Source organism: Littorina saxatilis, linkage group LG1, assembly GCF_037325665.1.
Source record: "Littorina saxatilis isolate snail1 linkage group LG1, US_GU_Lsax_2.0, whole genome shotgun sequence".
NCBI classification, from domain to species: Eukaryota; Metazoa; Mollusca; class Gastropoda; order Littorinimorpha; family Littorinidae; genus Littorina; species Littorina saxatilis.
The window spans coordinates 74,861,470-74,883,941 of record NC_090245.1 but is presented as its reverse complement, the minus strand read 5'-3'; the positions used below and the strand labels follow the sequence as shown (position 1 = coordinate 74,883,941).

At 41.4% G+C, this 22,472-nt stretch overlaps 2 protein-coding genes across 2 annotated transcripts; both read left to right on the top strand.

Annotated features, from left to right (window-relative positions):
• The first annotated feature begins 323 nt into the window (after positions 1-323).
• Positions 324-13,841, top strand: LOC138979035 (mediator of RNA polymerase II transcription subunit 27-like). Its single transcript, XM_070351851.1, has 8 exons — positions 324-579; positions 6,007-6,142; positions 6,619-6,749; positions 7,136-7,229; positions 7,626-7,733; positions 8,430-8,471; positions 9,037-9,114; positions 13,391-13,841. Exons 1-8 carry the CDS (start codon positions 350-352, stop codon positions 13,523-13,525), a joined length of 954 nt encoding a protein of 317 aa, XP_070207952.1. The 5' UTR covers positions 324-349; the 3' UTR covers positions 13,526-13,841.
• A 2,193-nt stretch (positions 13,842-16,034) lies between these two features.
• LOC138979025 (large ribosomal subunit protein mL65-like) lies at positions 16,035-21,412 on the top strand. Its single transcript, XM_070351846.1, has 4 exons — positions 16,035-17,357; positions 17,601-17,715; positions 19,856-20,023; positions 20,442-21,412. Exons 1-4 carry the CDS (start codon positions 16,581-16,583, stop codon positions 20,825-20,827), a joined length of 1,446 nt encoding a protein of 481 aa, XP_070207947.1. The 5' UTR covers positions 16,035-16,580; the 3' UTR covers positions 20,828-21,412.
• Positions 21,413-22,472: the final 1,060 nt, after the last annotated feature.

Genomic DNA, 22,472 nt, shown 5'->3' with positions numbered 1-22,472 from the left:
CACTCGTAACACCTTAAATCAATGCGAACATGGTCGGACGCTGAACCACGATGCTTTCACTTTCGCTCGATAGCTCGTCGCAAAATACATTATAACTCCGTTATTTTTAATTTCTTTGCCTTAAAACTTGGTATAAAGTCAGATAATGTTGTGAAGATACTATATATATATATAAAAATATTACATGTACATGCTTTAGTTTGAGGTCGCGCAAGGTAGTGCAAGGTCGCGTGTGGTCGCGTGCGGTCGCGTAGTAATTAGTCAGACCGAAAGAACGCAAACATTTAAACCAATCGTTGGGCTCGTCACGTTTCCGAGAAGATAACTCTTGCAATCATTAAAATCCAAAATGGAGACTGAGAGCAAGTTGAAGTCTACGCTTGATCAGATTGAACATATCAACCAAGCGATCCGACACACACAACGCTTGAGGACTCATGTTTGCCAGATCTTTCGTGACATTGGAGATGGTCTTGGTGAAGCGGCAAAGAGCGAGGAAGAACAACAGGCGCAAGAAAGGCAGAAAGTGCTGCTTGGCTCTCTCCGCAGCTCTCTCGAAACTGTCGGACATGACATCGGGTAAACCCATTTCTTGATCATATGTCAATTTCTCAAAGAAACAAATACACACACAAAAACAACAAATAAATCGGTAATCTTGAACTTTAGCGTGTTAAATTCATAGCTCAGAATTCAGAGGCATTTAAGTCTCCAAATTTGTAGAACCTGCACTTGTAATCATAACAAGTAATTTTAGATCCCTTTGAAGTTACGGAATGAACTCCGATGAACTGTACGAATGCATTTTGTTTACATGGGTCAAAGAATGATCGGACAAGGGAGACAACTCTTTCGTGTAAATGATGTCCCATTAGTCACCTGGCTGGCTATAGTGGAAAGGTTACTTTTGGTGGTCACATTAGATATTATGTTTTTTGGAAAGTTCGTTTTATTTGCAGCCACAGTTCGGTAAACGACAAATGGCTAAACCCAACCACCTAAGAATGAGAAGCGTTTTTGTAACATGACCCATATTCTGCAAAAATGCAGCCATGACGCAGGGGGTAGGTTACGAAAAACCGTCATGTACCGCTTGACTGCATACGGATATAAGCAAATTATACCTTAAACGAAAGCTAAAGATTTTTGCCATCAGACAGCAAGTAAAATGCCTAATTCGTATACACAGTTTTATTTTTAACAACATCTGTATAACATGCGGACGACAAAACAGGAAATGCCATTTTCTCAATCGATATGTATAGCTAACTGAACGCCTGGTTGAAACCGCAATCAAAAACATCTTGAAAATTGTTTATTCTCACAGCTAGAATTATTTTACATCAACAATTGTTAATTTACCGAGGAAAACAACAGTCACATAAGATACATAATGGATGATTTTGAATCAACTCCGAAAACCGAACCGGGTCGAAGCAAAAAAGAGTTTACACATACACAGGCTTGAAAAAGGATAATTTGGTTCAATCTGTTAGATTTTTACCCATAACGTTAAAGATCAGCTTAATATAAAAGGAAAGTGGTCATTGTAAAAGGATTTTGCTATCGCAAAATAATTCAACTTCCGGTTTTACCACATGGCGTCCATAATATTATCAATTTATTACATAGCGTGCATTTGTCAGAAATTATACTAAATGTTAGAAGCGATCTTAAAGTGAAAGTAACGTTTAATAAAAGTATGCGCATTTATTTATTGATTGATATATGACTAAAATAATGGACATGTAATTTAAACGTACAAATCGACACTTTGTACACTACCTCTCTAAAAAAAAACGCGACTATGACCGACCGATATGTATGTGTAAATTAGGTCATTGTTAGTGATGAAAACGGGTTTTCTTTAAAAGATAACACGCAAACTGTGAAGTTCAAGCCCATAAATGATTTTAGTACGACTTCTTCAAAACAGGTCTGTTTTTCACTCCACCAGTTTCAGTTTTAATAAAATATATGTATAGCTCTCATTTTCAAAAACAACTTATCTGCAATTCACTTAACCAAATACACAATGAACCCAAAAGGTATTAGAGTGAGACACTTTACAGTGAAATATGTTATGATTCCCCTTATTTCAAAATATATGCTTTTTAATTGGCAGACACGATTCACGTCGTTGGTACGTGTCCTCTGGTGAGGCAACCGTTAGCATTTTTTATCGTAAAAATTGACATTTTTAAACATAAATCATGGGAAAAAAACTAATTCTACAAAAAGTGCAGGTTTTCTTGGCATAGTCAGTTAAAGCATCTTAAAATTCAAGAAATTGTGCAATTACGTGTATGTATTTGAAATGGCAGAAAATATTGAATGAAAGTGATTTTTGACTGATTGAAACCCTACCCCCACTAACAAAATGTGCCCTGAGATTTGGGTGTTAGTTGAAGATGAATGAATAATGGCTATGGTTTTCCCCTAAAGTATTCAAAACCTAAACATATACAAAGGCAAGATGTTCTACATTAACACAATTAACTTTTTAAACATATACATATGCTTAGTACACGATACTTCCGGTTTTTCTACCGGATGACTTATACATTTAGGGGGTAAACACCTTATCGTAGAAAAAGCTTTATTTTCAAAAAGTGCAAGTAATTATTAAAAATCATACATAATATTTATATATTGGAGTTAATTTTCCTTCGAAAGTCATTTGTTTCAAGTGGCAGACAATGTCAGTTGGAGAGTTACATGTACGTAAAGTGTATAACTGTTGTCTGTGATTAGTGCATTGTGTACACATTGGCACCATTTGATCCTAAATGCTAAACGATGTCGTGATCATACCACAGTTTTAGGATAATTTACATCGCATCGATTACTAAATTGATGGTAGAATTTCACTGATAAATTTTATTTCCGGTAGCGTCAGTGCCGTTATCTGAGATAGTAACGTTTTACATGGTTTCACGTTCAGTGGTGAACGTAACGTGTGGTTTAACAAAATTACTTGTACATACAATAGTGAAGTCTGTCTGTGTGTCTTTGTTTGTGTGTTTGTCTATGTCTGTCTGTGTGTTCGTCTGTTTGTCTCTCCCTCTGTCTGTCTATCTCTTTCTCTCTGTGTCTTTGTCTGTCTGTCTGTGTGTCTCTCTCACTCTCTCTCTCTCTCTCTCTCTCTCTCTCTCTCTCTCTCTCTCTCTCTCTCTCTCAGTCTCTCTCTCTCTCTCTCTCTCTCTGCGAGGTAGGTGCACTTAAAGAGAAAGCAATACAGAAAGCAATGCATTTCTCTACCAAGAATGAAGTTTGTCTGTCTGTGTGTTTGTGTGCGTGTTTTTTTGGTTGCGTAAGTGTTTCTCTATAAGCATCTCTACGTCTTTGTTTGCGTACATAAGTGCGTGCGTGCATGTGTGGGGGTTTCTGTGTCGGTTTGTCTCACTGTGTGTATGTCTGTCATTTTGTCGGTATGTTTGTGTATGTCTTTGTGTGTGTGTGTGTGTGTGTGTGTGTGTGTGTGTGTTTGTGTGTGTGTGTGTGTGTGTGGTGTGTGTGTGTGTGTGTGTGTGTGTGTGTGTGTGTGTGTGCGTGCGTGCGTGCGTGCGCGCGCGCGGGTGTGTGTGTGTGTGTGTGTGTGTATGAGTGCGTGCGCGTGTGTGTGTGTGTGTGTGTGTGTGTGTGTGTGTGTGTGTGATTGCAATTATTCCTCCTTTTTACATTTAGTCAAGTTTTGACTAAATGTTTTAACGTAGAGGGGAATCGAGACGAGGGTCGTGGTGTATGTGCGTGTGTGTGTCTGTGTGTGTGTGTGTAGAGCGATTTAGACTAAACTACTGGACCGATCTTTATGAAATTTGACAAGAAAGTTCCTGGGTATGATATCCCCAGACGTGTTTTTTTCATTTTTTTGATAAATGTATTTGATGACGTCATATCCGGCTTTTCGTGAAAGTTGAGGCGGCACTGTCACGCTCTCATTTTTCAACCAAATTGGTTAAAATGTTGGTCAAGGAATTTTCGACAAAGCCCAGACTTCGGTATTGCATTTCAGTTTGGTGGCTTAAAAACTAATTGATGACTTTGGTCATTAAAAATCTGAAAATTGTAAAAAAAAAATATTTTTTTATAAAACGATCCAAATTTACGTTCATCGTATTGTCCATTATTTTCTGATTCCAAAAACATATAAATATGTTATATTTGGATTAAAAACAAGCTCTAAAAATTAAAAATTAAAAAAATTATTATCAAAATTAAATTTTCGAAATCAATTTAAAAACACTTTCATCTTATTCCTTGTCGGTTCCTGATTCCAAAAACATATAGATATGATATGTTTGGATTAAAAACACGCTCAGAAAGTTAAAACGAAGAGAAGTACAGAAAAGCGTGCTATCCTTCTCAGCGCAACTACTACCCCGCTCTTCTTGTCACGTTTGTGCCACTTATAATGACGTCATTTTAAGTGGCACAAACGTGTACATGAATGCCGTCCCTTTCGAATGATTTACAGTTATATAATTTCTGTCAAGCGGTTTAAGTTTTATGTCCGTTTTATGAACCCAACCCTCAAAACAAGAATAGTAATGCCAAAGAAGGAAAACATACACACAAACCAACGTTTTTCTCACCGGTGGTTTGGAATATTGCCCCAAAACTTTCGATTTAGTGTTGTGGTGTTAAAATCTATCAGAAAAAAGTGTTTGCTAACGTGACGCCAAAAAGTAACCAAAACGGTCCTTAGCCGACTGACTACATGGTTGACAACGTACGCCATTTTCGGTGCATTTTCGTCGATTGAACAACCAAATTAATTCATTATGCTTACGTTTGAAGCTCAATCCGTCAATTAATTTCACGACAAATGTTCTTTGGCTTGCTTACATGGACTTGTATTAATAATAAGTAAAGAATGTCACTGGATTCTGAGCTATGAATTTAACACGCTAAAGTTCAAGATTACCAATAAATAAATAGAAAGAAACAATTAGGGGTCTATGTGTAGAACTGCTAGAAGTGATAGGGACAAACGGTTTGACTGACAAAGTGACATAAGATTCAGACTGCACATTTTACCCACAATTAAATTTAAAAGAATTAGAGGTGATCTTATTAAAATGTTTAAGATTGACATTAAAATTGAACATGTAAAAAGCACAAAAAATCAGTTTAACTCAATATGATAAGACCCAGAATAATATTGACAAGATTTTTATTGTTGCCGTGGCTGGAGGTCCGGCGAGCCTGGGGGCTCAAGCACCGGTGAGTCGGTTCTCGAACCCCCAGGCTCGTGGGGGCTCGAGAACCCGCACTCACATGCCTGCTCACCCTGTAAATCATGATTTTTTTGTTTGTGTGGGAGTTTCTAACTGCTGTTCAATTGTAAGAACTGTGGAGAAAGATTGATATTGATCAGTTTTGGATTCGTGTATTTTGGCAACAGTGTGGTCACTGATGAGCGACTGATGGCTGTAGCGAGAGATGCGGTTTGTTCACAGGTGTCAGAGATTTTGTTGAAGTATCATCTCGATGTAAAGTACATTTATGTTTTGCTATAAATTAAACATGTTTGTTGTTTTTTGTTTGTTTCCATGTTTAAGTATTTATTTACTGCATTTTGTTTTAACTAATGCTGCTTCAGTCTAGCCTCGGGACCAGTGACACACATTGCTTAGTTCGTGGACGAATTCAGTGATCCGGGAAATGCAGTGACTCGTTAGCCTGGGGACTCCGGAACTGGCTCGCTGGTTCCCGAGCCACTCCATTTTTTTTTTAGCTCAGCAAAACCAATTTGAACTTGAACTTTGAAGAAGAATTTAATTAGCAGAGCTGCACCAGTATAGACTGCCCTCGCACCAACTGTTAAAAGAGCACCAAATATTACTTCATTAAAAAAATCAGCTGGATAAAAATGTAATGTTATTTTCTTGTTTCGCAGAAAAAAAGATTTACTGTGATATGTACTAATTGTACATGTACACTGATAGTGATAGTAATACCAGTAGGCTGTACAAATTAAAACTATGTCATTTGCGATTGCAGAGAGCTGGACAAAGTTGGACAAACTTTAGTGCCGGTATCACCCTCAGCCAACTGTGACCATGTCAGTCTGGACCCAATTCTGGACAGAACCCCTCTGTACTCACAGGTCAACACATCCTACAAACGCACCAACAAGGTTTGTTCCGTGCAGATATTTCATGAATCAAGTTTGCAGCAGAATCGTTTTGTTGTGCTCATCGCAAAATTATACAATAGAGGAAATGGCCTTTTTTGCACCAGGGCATAGTGTCTGTCTTTTAAAAACAAGTTTGGCATGATAAGTTATACGTGTACTTAAATTTGTGGGTGACCTCAAAGTGAAATGGTTTTAGCTTTGAAACTGACGTGGCAGTGTTTTGTGAGGCCCCTTTAAGGAGAGAAGCTGTCGGTAAAAGGACACTGTTTGTTGCTCTGAGGGGTCTTACATTTAGCAGAATACGCAATGGAAAGAACACCTTTGATCTAGGGACTCTTTTGGATGGTCTCACGGTTTCCTCTTATTACATGTTGCAGTACTTTCTCCACCAAGCTTTATGATTATAACCAAGATGGTAAAATGTGCTATAAAAATTAAACTTCGTGACTACAGGATGCACACTTTATGCATTGCAGATGCATGAATTTGCATCGCTAGCGGCCAACATCCTGAGTCAGAATGCACTAAAGCGATCACCACATCAGCATCCGGCAGGAGGGAAGCGTGTAAAGCGACACATGAACACAGCCAGCATGGTGCCGCAGGCGTATGTGCTTTCTTTCTTGTGTGGGAAATGACTTTACAATTTCGCCATGTCTCTTTTGAAAATAATTTGAATATCGAATTGGCATGGAGGACGGGTGACCAGTTAGTGAAGAGTCACAGAAAACATATAATTGTTTCCCAAGTTACTAGAAAGTGAAAAGTAATTTGAAGCTACTTTCCTTATTGCCTGGTAAATTCTGAAGGTGCCCAGAAAGCCGTGAATTTAGAAAACGACCAGAAAGATATCAAATTTACTACACAAGTCTTAAAAGTAAACACTATGTTTGCCAGAGTATTTGATTTCACACCTTACATGCAGCTGTGATTTCGTTTTTATGTGTGATTCTTCCAGTTCATCTAAAAATGTTTCTGGTTTTGTGCTTTTAGGGTTGTGGATCAGCTAGTGGCCACCTTGGACCGTCAGCATCAAGACATGCGCATCACTGTCTCACGACCCCTGGGCAGCTGCGCTGTCATGCAGGTTTGTTGGCATTACTATTTCTGACAGTATTTAGATCATGCTGAAAATTTGCAAGTGATACTAGTTGAGATCAAAATGAAAATACCTTTGTCTGCTTTGCTTATTGTATGTGTTGGATGAAGAATTGTTTCCGATTTTAAAAACTTGCCAAGATATGTTTCTTCATACACTCTCCTTGTCTTTGTTGACAATAGGCTTTATCTGAGGCATATTTACAGACCCTATGAAAGAAAAACCTGAAACTTGCATGCTGTAACAAATAACTGCTTGTGAAAGAACATTTTTTGTGTGTGTTAAAGACGGACTATACACGCCCATATTTTTAAGTGACAAAAGTTATTTTCCGCCTTTGGCCTAGATAGTGCAACATACACTCACTGTGACTTTCCACTTCAGATGGTCCTGGGTCGTGTCCTCAAGGCACAGGTTGTGTTACGTGGCCTTGTCATCGAGTGGGTCAAGGTCAAGGGGATCAATGAGGAATTTTCCACAGAAAATGGAAAGGTGAGAGTAAAAAACCATTCATGAGTCTTTTGTAGTCTCATGCACGCACTCTCGATTTTTGTTTCTTATTTGCGTGTAGTAAGTTTATTCACCATTTTTAGGAACCCAATATTCGGCTAGATATTCTTGAAGAATACCCAAAGCAGACCTGGAAACCCATACGATTTCGCCGTATTTTGTACGCATGATTGTCGAGAATACGATCAGTACGGTCAGTGGGAAAAAAATACGACGAGAAAAATTCCTAGACAACTTTTCTTCACAAGCCCATCCCGAAGCCGATCCAGTATTTTGTCACATGATTACAGTTTTTGTCAGTTAAACATTGAAAAAGCATTTGTTTTAAATGTATAGGTAAACTTAATAAACGGTGTGACGCGGGACGCGCGTGAGGCATGTTTTAATCATGGATGTTCAAACGCTGTGTGGAGTACGCTCATTTTTCTGAAAATACACCAAGTTTGTTTGAGAATACTCAAAGTGCAAAACAGGGGTACCCAGGTCTGCCAAAGTTTATTGGTTGTGACATCAAAAACAAAAACATGATGGGGTAGTTTATGGTAGTGTGGGTGCCTAAGTCACCAAGATACATCGGTGAAGGTTAAATAAATAACTAATACCTCATAACAAGATGTCAACCAAGTAACAGTTAGCCATGCATAAACTATTTATTATATTTATTGCAATTTCTTGCAGGTGGACATCTGGTCAAAGTCCCGATATGAAGTCTTCCAGAAGGTGAGTGCATCAATTTTAGGATCATCAGACGCGATGAATTTGTAGCTGCCTTTTTTCTTTTTTTCTTTTTTTTTAAGTGAGTAACACACCCTTCTTCAAATTTCTCTCACACAGAGATGATTTTTTCCCCTACTTTTTGAGGAAATTCCTCCTTCTGGTGACGGGCCTAATGGATAAGACGTGGAAGGTTGAGTGGGTTTGGTGGGTTAAGGGTGGAGATTTTTCCGATGTGTGAATCATGGCCTGTCTTCTCTTCATGCAGGGATAAGATGATTTGTGCAAATCTTCAAATGTGTTCTGAGTTTAAAACTTCAAAACCACTTTCCCTCCCTTCTAGCCATTTTCGATTCTCATCTCAGCTCCTGTTCTCTGTTTTTTTGGGACTCTTTTTGACATCAAGTTCTGAGAACAAATTGGGGGTACAAGAATACTTGGACGTTAAAAGTGTTTTGCCTTTCAGCATCCCAAAGAAATGTGCATCTCAGTGTAACTGTAAGTCTGCATGCAAAGTTTTCATCTTTAGAATCCTAGCCTTGAAGAGATCTGAACTTGGTGTCTTTCCTAGATTTCGGATCATGCAGCGGCAGCCATGCTACATTACTACGCTCCCTTTATGCCAGACATTGGTATTCGCTCCTTCACAGTAAGTCTATTTGCCTTTCTGTCTGTGGTATATAGTGTGTACATATGGAGTACTAGATGATTACCCGCTTTGCCGGGTACCGGCTTCGCCGGGAAGAAGTAGAGCCGAATACCAGGCTGCGTCTGGGACCCGGCTTTGCCGGGTGTACGCCGGCTTTGCCGGCGCACGAAGGAAGGGAGATCTAAAAATAGTAACGTGCAGTGACCTTCTTAAAATAGTAACGTAGTAACGGGAATATGGATTGACGCCACACGAAGGAAGGGAGATCTAAAAATAGTAACGTGCAGTGACCTTCTAAAAATAGTAACGTAGTAACGGGAATATGGATTGACGCCACACGAAGGAAGGGAGATAAACGCGCAAAACAAAACACTGGAGAAGATAAGGAAGAGTTACTGGGAATGGATATAGTGGATCTACAGAAAAACCAAAATCGGTTCAGCGCTGCGCGCTGAGAGCACGTGTTGAAATATCTCATCGATGAGGTTGTGTCCGGGGTGTAGCTGAATACGGTCTCCAAATTTGAAAAAAGATCGACCGAGAACTTTGGCCGTGCATCGCGAACAGACACACAGACACACAGGCACACAGACACTAGTCGTATATATATATAGATGGACATTACAAAACAACAACACACATTTAAAAATAATAATAATAATAAATGAGCATTTATATAGCGCAACATCATAACTTTACAATTATGCTCTTTGCGCTTGACACATTTAAAATTAAAACACAGTTATACAAGCATTTACATCTACATTCATAGTCAGCAACGCTTAATTAAAAGCATACACCATTAAACATACATTACAAAAGATTCTTCCACTAACTAAATAATAAAAACATGAATAAAATAGGTAGTGAAAACAAGGAAATACCAGCTGAATACCCTTAATCAAACAGAACATGTTATCAACAATACTGAAAAACAGCCCTAGATGTTTATATACATTATCACATTATCACTAAAACAACAAATACACTACATGTAGCCTACTGATGGACTGAGAAAACAAAATCAGGGGTTGTATTTCTTGAAGAGGTGCGTTTTAAGTGCTCGTTTGAATGCTTGGGGTGTCTGAGAGTGGCGGATGTGAAAGGGGAGAGAATTCCATTGTGTGGGTGCGCAGAAAGTAAAAGTGCGTTGTCCGTATGTTTTGGTTTTGGTGTGTGGTATGGTGAGGATGCGACAGTCAGAAGAGGCACGGAGTTGTCTTGCCGGAGAATAGACGGTGAGGAGTTCAGAGAAGTAAGCAGGAGACGAGCCAGAAAAGAAGTTAAAGCAGAGGGTGGACAGTTTGTAGTCAATGCGGGCTTGAATAGGTAACCAGTGCAGTGTGTGAAGAAGTGGTGTTGCGTGATCTCGTTTTCGTGCTTTCAGAATGAGGCGTGCTGCCGAGTTTTGGACTTTTTGTAGTTTATGCAGGAGGTACAGAGGACAGCCAGAGAGAAGAGAGTTGCAGTAGTCAAGTTTAGAAAGAAGAAAGGCACAGACAAGAGTGTTAGTTGTTTGAGAGGAGAGTGTGTGGCGAATGGTGCTGATCTTACGAAGCTCAAAATAAGCTGCTCTACAGACTAAAGATAAATGGTTGTTAAGGGTCATGTCAGATGAAAGGGTGAATCCAAGGTTTCTAGCTGATGGTGAGAAAAGAATGTCGGTGTTGCCTATTTGAACAGAAACAGGTTGGGGAGAGGGAAATGTAGTGTTCTTCTTTTTGCACAGTAAGACTTCAGTCTTATCATCATTCAGCTTGTCAACCAGCGCCTGCAGCTGTACCTGGAATCGGAAAGCATCATCGTCCCAGAACAAGCCGGCTTCCGACAGCACAGAAGTACGGAGGACCAGACAACACACCTTAGCCAGGTCATTGAGGATGCCTACCAGGCCCAGAAAGTCACCCTGGCCACCTTCATTGACCTGCAGAAGGCCTTCGACAAGGTCTGGAAAGATGGACTCCTTGTGAAGCTCCTACGTTCCGGCGTCAAAGGCAACATGTACCAGTGGACCAAGTCGTACCTGCACAACCGAAAGGCCAGAGTGCTGGTGGACGGTCACTGTGGCCGAAAGGTGCTACTACGCCAAGGAGTTCCACAGGGAGGAGTACTCTCCCCCACGCTATTCATACTCTTCATTAACGACCTGGTACCAGAGTTGCCCAAAGGAGTCCAAGCGGCACTGTATGCTGATGACCTTGTTCTCTGGTGCTCGGAAGAGTATGCAACCACAGCAACCTACAGGATGCAACTTGCCCTAGAAAAGGTTGCAGCGTGGGCGGAAGACTGGTGTGTGACCATCAACAGGGAGAAGACCACTGCCACTCTCTTCACACTCTCTGCCAAAGCGACACCTGGCAAACTGACCTTGGGGGACACACCCCTGAAATTTGAAGACCAGCAAACATACCTGGGGGTCACCTATGACAAGCGCATGACCTGGAAACAACACATCATGAATGCAGAGGGAAAGGCCAGGAGAAAACTAAACATCATGCGGAAGCTGGCAGGATCACACTGGGGTGCAAACGAGAAGATCCTGAAAACAGTCTACCAGGGGACTGTACGACCGCACCTCGAGTACGGATCAAGCTCTTGGGCAACAGCAGCCAAGACACACCAGCAGGCCCTAGACAAAGTACAGAACCAAGCGCTGAGAATCATCACGGGCGCAATGAAATCAACACCCATACAGAAGATGGAACAGGTGACTGGCATTCCTCCACTGAGCAAAAGGCGAGACTGCAAAACAATGGTACAAGCCACCAAGTACCAGTGCACTCATGACCATCCAATGAGTGACAGACTCAAGAAGATGTCCTTAGGCAGGCTGAAAAGATCAAGCTTCGCTCTGGAGGCAAGGGCTTTGCAGAAGAAACATCAGACAGAGATGCCAGAGCTAGTGGAGCCACCATCTTTCTCCCTTGACGCCCCACCCTGGGAAGACAGACAAGGAAACCTGGACATACAGACCAGTGTCCCCTACCTCACAACAAAGGACGAGCAGAGCAATGCGACGAAAAAAGCCCTGACTCTTGCCATGCTTGAAGAAAGGTACCCCCAAGAAGCATGGATACGGGTGTATACTGATGGGTCAGCCACAGAGGCCGTCAAAAATGGAGGAGCGGGGGTGTATGTCCAGTACCCCAGTGGAGAGAGGCAAGCAGAGGCTATACCAACAGGCCTCCACTGTACAAACTACAGAGCTGAGGTACAAGCACTGATCCATGCAGCATACACCATCAACGACAGAGTCAACCATGACAACCAGGTGGTCTTCCTGACTGACGCTCTGTCAGTACTACAAGCAATGACCAGTAGCAAACTGCCTCAGCTGGAACACGCTCTACACAACATCAAGAGCCTGAGGACAGTACTGCAATGGATCCCCTCCCACTGTGGTGTACAAGGAAACGAAGAGGCGGACAGGATGGCAAAGCTGGGTGCAGAAGATGAGCAAGAGAACAACCCTGTGAGCCTGACAGAGATGAAGACCATCATTAAGTCTCTGCACAGGACGCCCCAGCCACAGGACAGCTACCACCTGCTATCCAGACCACAGCAGGTGGTCATCTTCCGCCTGAGAACGGGACACAACAGACTTAACCAGCATCTCCACGGGAAGCTGCATGTTGTGCCCTCCCCCATGTGTTCTTGTGGAGAAGCAGAGCAGGACACGGCCCACATCCTACGAGACTGTAGGAACCACCAGGTGCTGAGAGAGGAAATCTGGCCATTGCCGGAGTCCCTGCACAACAAGCTGTACGGGCCAGTGGCTGTGCTGCAGAGGACCTTTAATTATATCTCAAGATCTGGACTCCAAGTGTGATCGGCGATCGAAAAGAAGAAGATCATCATTCAGCTTAAGTTTGTTATCGACCCATCAGTGATGCATGTCTGGATGGCGGAATGTGTCTCTGCATGGGGACTGGGTATACAGCTGGGTGTCATCAGCAAAAGACTGCAGAATGAATGTTAATACAAGAAACCAAAACAAACTAGAAAGATTAGTAAGTACAAAAAATAAGAAGAGGTTTTTATACCTCAGTTTTACAACTGAATTCTTCATTCATTTCTATTAACCATAAGACAAGAGTTCCACTGTCATGCATATTTAGATTAGAAGCATGCTTTCATTTTCAGTAGGCATCGCTTCCAATCCATGTTAGATTATGCATGTATTACCACACCAGCAATTTACAATATTGTTATTGAATCATTTAGAACCTTTTCTGTGAAATTCATTATGTGACTTAGGGACATTATATTGTTGCAGCTTTGGCTTCAAGGCTACTCCAACCTGTTCTCTGCGCCATGTCACAAGTGTGGAAAATACCTGCAGAATGCCATGCCACCTACCTGGAGAGACTTGCGCAATCGGGATCCATATCACGATGGCTGCAGGCAATGAATTGTCAAATACCTAAACTGTTTGCTGTCACATCATTAGCTTCTCACAAAGAAACTGGTATGCTTGAGTGCACAGTAGCTGTGAGAGGGGGTGAAGCAAAAGTTGTGTGTATGTGTGGGTGTGAGCAAGCAAGAGAGAGAGAGAAGAATGAATGTTGAAAGAAGAGAAGCTAGTGTCTGAGAAAATGTTATTTGCAGATGTGAGATTTCACGACAAAATGAACTGTCATTCATGTACATTGTAATGAACTATTGTACATTTACCTGTACATTCATTGTGAACAGTAAAAAGAATTAAAATTTTTTTGAGATCCTTAGGTAGAAACTTATTCCACATTTAAAAGAGTTGCATGGGGCATGTTAAACAGATGACAGCCATAATATTGCAAATGATCAATCAGAATTGTTCACTTCAACGGAGAGATGGTGGTTTTAAAGGTTGTATAAGTTCACTGGCTCACTCATCCCCAGTAAACTCAGTGTGTGTGTGTGTGTGCGTGCGTGACAGTGTGTGTGTGCGTGCGTGACAGTGTGTGTGTGTGACAGTGTGTGTTTGTCTAAACACATAAAAACAACAGCTGCATTCATGAACTCACAAGACTCAAACTTAGGCACAGCTTGGTCTAGTCACTCACGACATTGTACTTGCATGCAGATGACTGAAAGTTTGAGAAAAAAACAAATGACATAATTATGCTCAAAACAAGTTACAAACTTTTGGATGAGATACCATCCTCCAAACAACAACTTTAAAGACAGTATGAAATTGACAAGCTGAAGATGGCAAATGCGTTATCCAGTAAAACTGTTACTAACCCTGTTATTACTTTTAAAATACAGGTGTTACAGTTCATATTATTTCAGCTCAACTGCACACTTTAAATGAAAATGCAAATAGAATCAGGATATAGCCTCTGACATGCACCAAGCAACCACTAACTCACACATATTATCATATGTGTGAGTTTGTGGTTGTTTGCTTGGCAAACATTTACTAATGAAGCTCTGCTTGCATGCTTGCAAAAGCATGTGTGTGCATATGATATGCACACACGTGCTTTTGCAAGCATGCAAGCAGAGCTTCATACGTAAATCGTGTGTACATATATAAAAAAATCAAAGTTCATAATTCAGGTCATTTGTGAAGAGGTATTTAGTAAAAACTATACCACTTCAGTCACATATATATATATCTATATATATATATATACGACTTGTGTCTGTGTGTGTGTGTGTTCGCGATGCACGGCCAAAGTTCTCGATAGATCTGCTTCAAATTTGATGGGCATATTCAGGTAGACCCCGGACACAACCTGGTCGATGAGAACTTTCAACACGTGCTCTGAGCGCGCAGCGCTGAACCAATTTTGGTTTTTCTGTTCATCTTCCCAGATCCATTCCCAGTAACTCTTCCTTATCTTCTCCAGTGTTTTGCGTTTATCTCCCTTCCTTCGTGTGGCGTCAATCCATATTCCCATTACTACGTTACTATTTTTAGAATGTCACTGCACTGTCCAGAACGCTTTCCTTGCACCCGTAAGTTGTCCTTAGTGTAAAAGTGCAAAGGTCGAATCAATTTATAGCCACGCGAAAAATACACTGTCATCTATCTCTATATATTTATAGATATAGATATACATATATATATGGCTTCTCTGTGCGTGTGTGTGGGCAACACCTGTGGATTGTAGAGTTCTGTTTGTGATGTGGTCTGGCGGCTTTGGTGTGTCTGTATGTTCGGGCCTTCCTTTGAGAAGCCATAACAGTGAATCATTTTCGTGCTGTTCCCATTCCACCAACCCGGGAGGGACCTAAGCTTGGCGGGTCCATGGTTCGGAACTTCATTCAAAGGGGGTCGAGTGTGACAGGGAGACTACCGTCGCCCTTCACAGCAGACTCTGCAGAGTTGTTCGCCTTAGAAGTTGTGGGCTTTCCTTGCATGTACCCGTAAGTTGTCCTCACTGTAAAAGTGCAAAGGTCGAATGTATTTATCGAAAAATCCACTGTCATCTATCTCTATATATTTATATATATAGATAGATATATACGGCTTCTGTGTCTGTGTGTGTTTGTGTGTGTGTGGAGGCAACACCTGTGGATTGTAGAGTTCTGTTTGTGATAGGGTCTGGCGGCTTTTGTCTGTCTGTATGTTCTGGCCTTTGAGAAGCCATAACAGTTAATAATAGGGCTTAGAAATAACCTCTAAAATTCTCAATCCCGTTTTATTATTATTATTGTGATCATTTTTAAGCGCCTAATCTAGATATAGCCCTAGGCGCTTACATATTAATTTCTGCCGTTTGAAATGGAATTTTTTACAGACAGACAAACAGACATTTTTTACACACAATATATAACGCATTCACATCGGCCAGTAAAGCTCAGTAGCCTATTAGGCGAGCATTCACCTTTCACGGCCTTTATTCCAAGTCAAACGGGTATTTGGTGGACATTTTTATCTATGCCTATACAATTTTGCCAGGAAAGACCCCAATGTAGTGTACACGAAGGGACCTCGGTTTTTCGTCTCATCCGAAAGACTAGCACTTGAACCCACCACCTAGGATAGAAAAGGGGGGAGAAAATTGCGGCCTGACCCAGGGTCGAACACGCAACCTCTCGCTTCCGAGCGCAAGTGCGTTACCACTCGGCCACCCAGTCCCTAAGGAGAGGACTTCGCCTTCAAAGGTGATTGTGGTGAACCGCCACGCTGTCTGTCTCTGTCTCGAGATTCACCCGGCAAAGCCGGGTATTCCTCTAGTATATATATATATATATCCAGTTAGGCTACATTGTACTACACCTATAACTCTTTTCAAGCCTTGGAATAAGCAAAATTAGGCATCACCAGTCACCGAGTGCCAGGAGCAAATCTGTAATTATCTGCCAGTTTCTATTCTTCCTAAGATTTAGGATCAATGTTCAAAACCGAACAGTTCATTTTGAATAAACCTATTTGAAGTTAAATAACAAACTTTATTTATAATTGATGATCCCGGTGCCTGTGAAAAAGGGGGAGTTACTCTGCCTGATTGCCAGCAGGAGTTATCTTCAAGATGGCTGCCACCATGAGACGTCTGCACATTTGCCGGAGGTCACTGGCTTATAGTCAAAAACGACGTAGCAGCGTGGTTTCGGTAGAGAGGGTAGCCATCAGCAATGACGAACCAAACTCTCTTTATCCGCCCATCAAGACGAAATACCCACCGGGAACCTGGGGCGCCATGGAGCCGAAGTACGCGTGGCTGTGGGACAAACGTCGGGAGGAGAGCTTGGCGATTCCTGACGTTCAGCAAAGAATTGCTGCGCTGTGCGATAAGGAAATGAAGCATTTAGTGGTGAAAGTCAAGGATGAACGACCACGCACCTTAGACTTCAAGAAGTACATTACGAAAACGCATGTCATGCCTGGTTTGCCTGAGACCTACCGAACTGCCGTGGATTCGTCTCTTCTGGACGAGTTGACTGCCCTGTTGTCTCCCCTCATTTGTGACTCTATCGCCGTTGAAATGGACCAGTTGCAGCGTAGGGGGTACTTAAAACACTTTATGAAAGCGGGAAATCACCAAGAGTCAGCAGCGGCACACTTGTTGCTGCGCACCATTCTCTGTAGTTTGTCAGCCCAGCTGTCAGGGCAGTTTCCTCACCTGTTGACCATGCAGTATGATGAAAATGTCAACCTGGCAGCAACCTGGGACAGACATGGCATCAAACGATCTCGACGCAGGATGGTTCATCCTGAGTGGTTCACATCTGACATTGTTAGTGATCAGCGAGTCAAGGCAAACACTTCAGCAGATTTTGTTTTGCGATCAGATCAACCTCTTCCGGAGGTAAGGTATCCAGCATCGTATCTTAAGAGCTTGGTATGTGTGTGTGTGTGTGGTCGAGAGAGAGTTTTGATGAAGGGAATCACACGAAGACTATCTCTTTTTTTTTAAATCATGTTCCTTTTTTTGCGGGAAGTCAACTTTTAAAATGAGACTTGTAATTCAAATGCTTTTTTTTTTTATGTCAATTGATTTTGTTTTAAGGGTGCATTGTATAAGGTTAAATAAAATAATTATTTCTTTCAGTTTGTGAGTCATGACAGTGGGCCAAGTACAGGCACAGAAATTCCAGCAATAAACTTTGCTCCCCATGTCTACGGTCAGCCAATGATTCCAAAGGAAAAAAGCACAGTAGAAGCAGGTACGCGATAATTGGATGATATATGCAGTAAAACCTGCGAGCAAAGGACGCTCTTGGGGAGCCTTGCCACTGTCCTTTGTAGCAAGGTGTCCTTTCTTATCAATATGAATGCGCCAACATTTTTTTGGGGAAAAAAACCAACAGTCACTGATTCTTTTTTGCCACAGTGATTATTAAAACTCAAAGTTTTGAAGCCCTGAAGTGTTTTTGTATTTGAGACTGTGCCAAAAGGTCAGGTGTCATGTCTACTGTCCCGAATGACACACGATTGCTGACATTTCACCATTGCCAACAGAATAAACAAATAAGAAATAGGTAGAAAATGAATGTGAAAACTGACTTTAATTGTTGATCAGTATTTTCTATACCACTAACAAATAATCTACTTGCACATAGCTGTTTGGCAAATGTATGTTGCATGGGACACACTGACATGAAAGTGGAAGATGTTTTTCCCTCTAGAGAAACTACATATCAAGTTACACTTTTTGTGCTCTTCCATTCCAGTTGGCAATCAATTGTTAACGCATGTTATTAGAAAAAATAGAACGAAAACAGATTAGATAGAATGAAAAATGTACTGGTGATGTCATTTGGGACATACTGACATGAAAACGTCACCTTTTGGCACAGTCTCATTTTACTTTTTTGTTCAGAGAGAGAGAGAGAGAGAGAGAGAGAGAGAGAGAGAGAGAGAGAGAGAGAGAGAGAGAGAGAGAGAGAGAGAGAGAGAGAGAGAGAGAGAGAGAGAGAGAGAGAGAGAGAGAGAGAGAGAGAGAGAGAGAGAGAGAGAGAGAGAGAGAGAGAGAGAGAGAGAGAGAGAGAGAGAGAGAGAGAGAGAGAGAGAGAGAGAGAGAGAGAGAGAGAGAGAGAGAGAGAGAGAGAGAGAGAGAGAGAGAGAGAGAGAGAGAGAGAGAGAGAGAGAGAGAGAGAGAGAGAGAGAGAGAGAGAGAGAGAGAGAGAGAGAGAGAGAGAGAGAGAGAGAGAGAGAGAGAGAGAGAGAGAGAGAGAGAGAGAGAGAGAGAGAGAGAGAGAGAGAGAGAGAGAGAGAGAGAGAGAGAGAGAGGTGCAATCGGTTTCTTATCTGAAGCAATGGGCCATTCATGATTCACTGGAAGATTCTTTGATCGAGCTGTTGAAAACCACTCGAAGAGTTCTTCGTTCAACTCATCATAGGTTGTTTTTCTTCTCTTAAACACATTTTGCCGTCGATCTGGCACCGGAGTCCCACTGACTGAGAATTGGTGTTTGATCAGCTTTTATGTTGGAAATTTGAGTTTTTCCGCAATTCAGCTCATCAGCAACTTTTTGAACGGTCTTTATGACATCGACTCTCTCTTCTAAAGTCAAAAATTTTTGTTTTGGCATGATGAGACGAAGACGAAAGATGAGACGAAGATGCATCACAGTACAGAAAGTAGAAACCCGAAATGTTTGTGAGTTCACGGCATCGACCAATGAGCGTGCACCATACAAAAATCAACTTCTTTCAAGTGCTGTCATTGGCTTACAAAATTAGCTTCTCGCGCGTTCACATCGCCAGCGAGATTGTATTTGCAGAACCAAGATGGCGGACCAGCGTCTGCTAAAAGCTGTCTGCTTCAAGGGTTTGTCCGTTGTTGACAAGTAACGAACCCAATCGGGACCAAAAAAGGGTGTCCGCGTCCGCGCCTTTGAGGTGTTCACTCTTTTAAGGTGTTTTTGAGAGTAAAATACATCCGTCCTCACTTGAATTGTCCGTTATGCAAAGGTGTCCGCCGAAATAAGGGTCCGCTAGATGCAGGTTTTACTGTATCATATATGCTAGTATAATTATGTAGCACTGGCATGTGTGTGTGTACAACTACTCCTCCTTCCTTCCACTTTGATGCCCCACCCACATCCACCACCTCCCCTCCCTTCCAAATCCTACCTATCATCTCCTTGCCTACAGCTTAAGAACAGTTGATCATCCCTGTAAACTGACACATTGTCATCCGCATGGTTCCAGCTTATACTGTTGTCTATGTTCAGAGCTCTTACTTCTCTTCATTATTGTTGTTCTGTTTAAGACAGGCTCTTGCTTTGCTTTGTATTGCTATGTGCTATGTTGTGTTTGCACTGTGATATTCTGTATCTAAATTTTGTGAAAATACTTCAGGTTATGTGTGCGGAGATCCATGCGAGTTTGGCCTGATGTCTGTGCTCAACACTGTGTGGTCGCATTACTCGGCTGAAAAGTATGGCGAAAACCACGCCCAGGATGCTCGGCTTGGTCAAGGAGTAATGTCCTCTTTTGTCTGGCTTGCAGCACAGGCACATAACCAAGGTTAGTTTTTGTGTATGCTGGATGGGAGAGTGTGTGTGTGTGTGTGTGTGTATTAAGAAAGAAGGTGGTGTCGTAGCGTCCATAATCTTATTTTAGACTAAAAATATATTATGAGAAGCAGATGAGGGATGCAAAATGTAATATCGCTAGCAAATTCCAGGCCACGGATACTATTGGCAACTATACAGTTGTGATGATCTTAATTCACCCTTATTGAATTTTTGAATAGCATAATCCATGCAAGTAAAAGTTAAAATGCATTAGTTTATTCTGCAGGAGTTACACCACACCAAGTTCACTGAGAAACATCATCATTTACATGCTGTTTTTATCACTGCACTGTTGAACTTTGCAGACTGGACTTTTTTGATGACTGCCGTCAGGGCAGTGAATAGATTGTAATGCTGTGTTTGCGCAGGTTTCAACACCCTGGTGGACATGACCTACCCCCTGACCACCCAGACGGTCCTCACGGACGGTCAGCACTGGCAGTTTCTGGCGTACCAGCTCAACACCATGGAGCTGTGGAAGGACAACGAGGGCAACCACCGCGCCAACCTCTGCTGGGTCAGCGACGAAGCCAAACTTTATGCCGAGGTCGTAGAGGGCAAAGTTCACGGGTTCAATCCTGATGTTTTGAGGCAGCTCATTGCGTTCTTGGCGCTCGCCCCTGCTGAACGACCTTACGATCTTCGACCTACCTTGCCCCCAACAGGTGATGAACCGAAGGTCAGGGAGCAGTACATTCCTGTGAAGACGGAGGAAGTGATTGTTGTTGAGGAGGAGAAGTACATTGTTGAATGAAGGATTACAGGGCTGATTCACTGAGTCTTTGTCAATCTGTGGCTTTTTTGTTTGCTCTTTTGTCAGAAAACATGAGATATTTGTAATTTTGAAAATGTTGTGCAAGTTCCTCTTTGATCTGATATTCCCTTGTGAAAAGAGGGATGACTGTGTCGGAGGAGGAATTTGTTACAGAGCGAAGCATGTGGTTGAATAGTCTGTGACTTTCAATATTGAAATGCAGGTGTGATGAAATATGACCACATGCATGAGTGAAAAGTTAAATATGTGCGAGTTGTCCTTTGTCTCTTATTTGGTATGTCCATGATTTGCTGAAAGGTTGTAGTCATGATATATGTACAAGTTGTGTTACATGCTTGTAATCGTACATGTACATCTACTTCCATGCAGGAATTATCATTTGTGTGTGCATTTTTGTTTGTTATTATGTTGTTTTATAATTTTGCATTGAAACTGAGCTTCAAGTGTTTGTTTTTGTAGACAGAGTATACTTACTTTGTGCACATAATTTTGGTTCAGTGTGTTACTTAATAACACTCTGGTATGTGTCATGTAAACTTGTTAAATTAAAGCTCTTGTAAATTATGTCTTAATATATGTGTGCTTTGTTGTAATGAAAGGGAAAGTATGTTCTCATATGCACTCACACACACAGAAATCCTCAAGCAATTATTGCATAAATAGAAATCTTTTCCCAACAATATAACCAACCTGAATAACAACAGCAAGTCATGCTTTTCACAGTCTGTGCAGTGACACAAACCCATCAACTTTGTGCCAAACCAAAATGAAAACCATCTCTCAAAAGAACTCTGAACAAACCAGCTAAACCAAGAGTTACACCATCATTAATACCCAGCCTCGGGGGGAGAAAAAAAGGTGTGCATGGCACAATGCAACTACCTTTTGAAACAAATTGCATGTACATGTATCACCAAATGTCCACTCTTCAGTTGTGCACATAAAGTATTGCTATATTGTCATTGGCAGAAAAAAGAATCTGTGCTCTTCCTGACTAGCAACAGTCACTGCTACACATGCTAGATGCACACAGACGACTCCTTCCATGATTTAACTCATTGGTGGTAAAAGTGTTCTTTTAAAAAGGGAAAAAAGCTCTTGTATTAAATGAAAAGGCTTCTCTGCATGAGTTACTAAGTGTCTGAATAAAGAAAGAAAGGTAAACATCCATTCACATTTTCTATTCATCCTATATACTTTTACTTGTAATGCATGCCATGCATAACAATGGCAATATCAAACAGCACGAAATGAGAAGTTCCAAAAATGGATGTGTCTGCTTATTTAGAAGAATGTACACTAAAATTGGAATACAGACATACTTCTCGAGAGATAATGCGCACAGATATTACTTCAATAAGTAAGTCCACTACAACTGATTACCAAATTGTAAATATGGTGAAACATTCTTCATTGCTTAATGCCATAACTGAACCCATTGAACTGAAATGTCAACTTCAAAGATACCTTCCGTCCCATGATGTAAACCTATGGGTGGGACTGAAAAATGTCATGAATCCTGAAGAATTTTAAGGGGGGTTCTGGGGGCCCCCAGATGCTTAAGGATTTGTATACTTAACCCTTACACTGGTGCAATTCTGTAACACACGTTACATTTCCACTG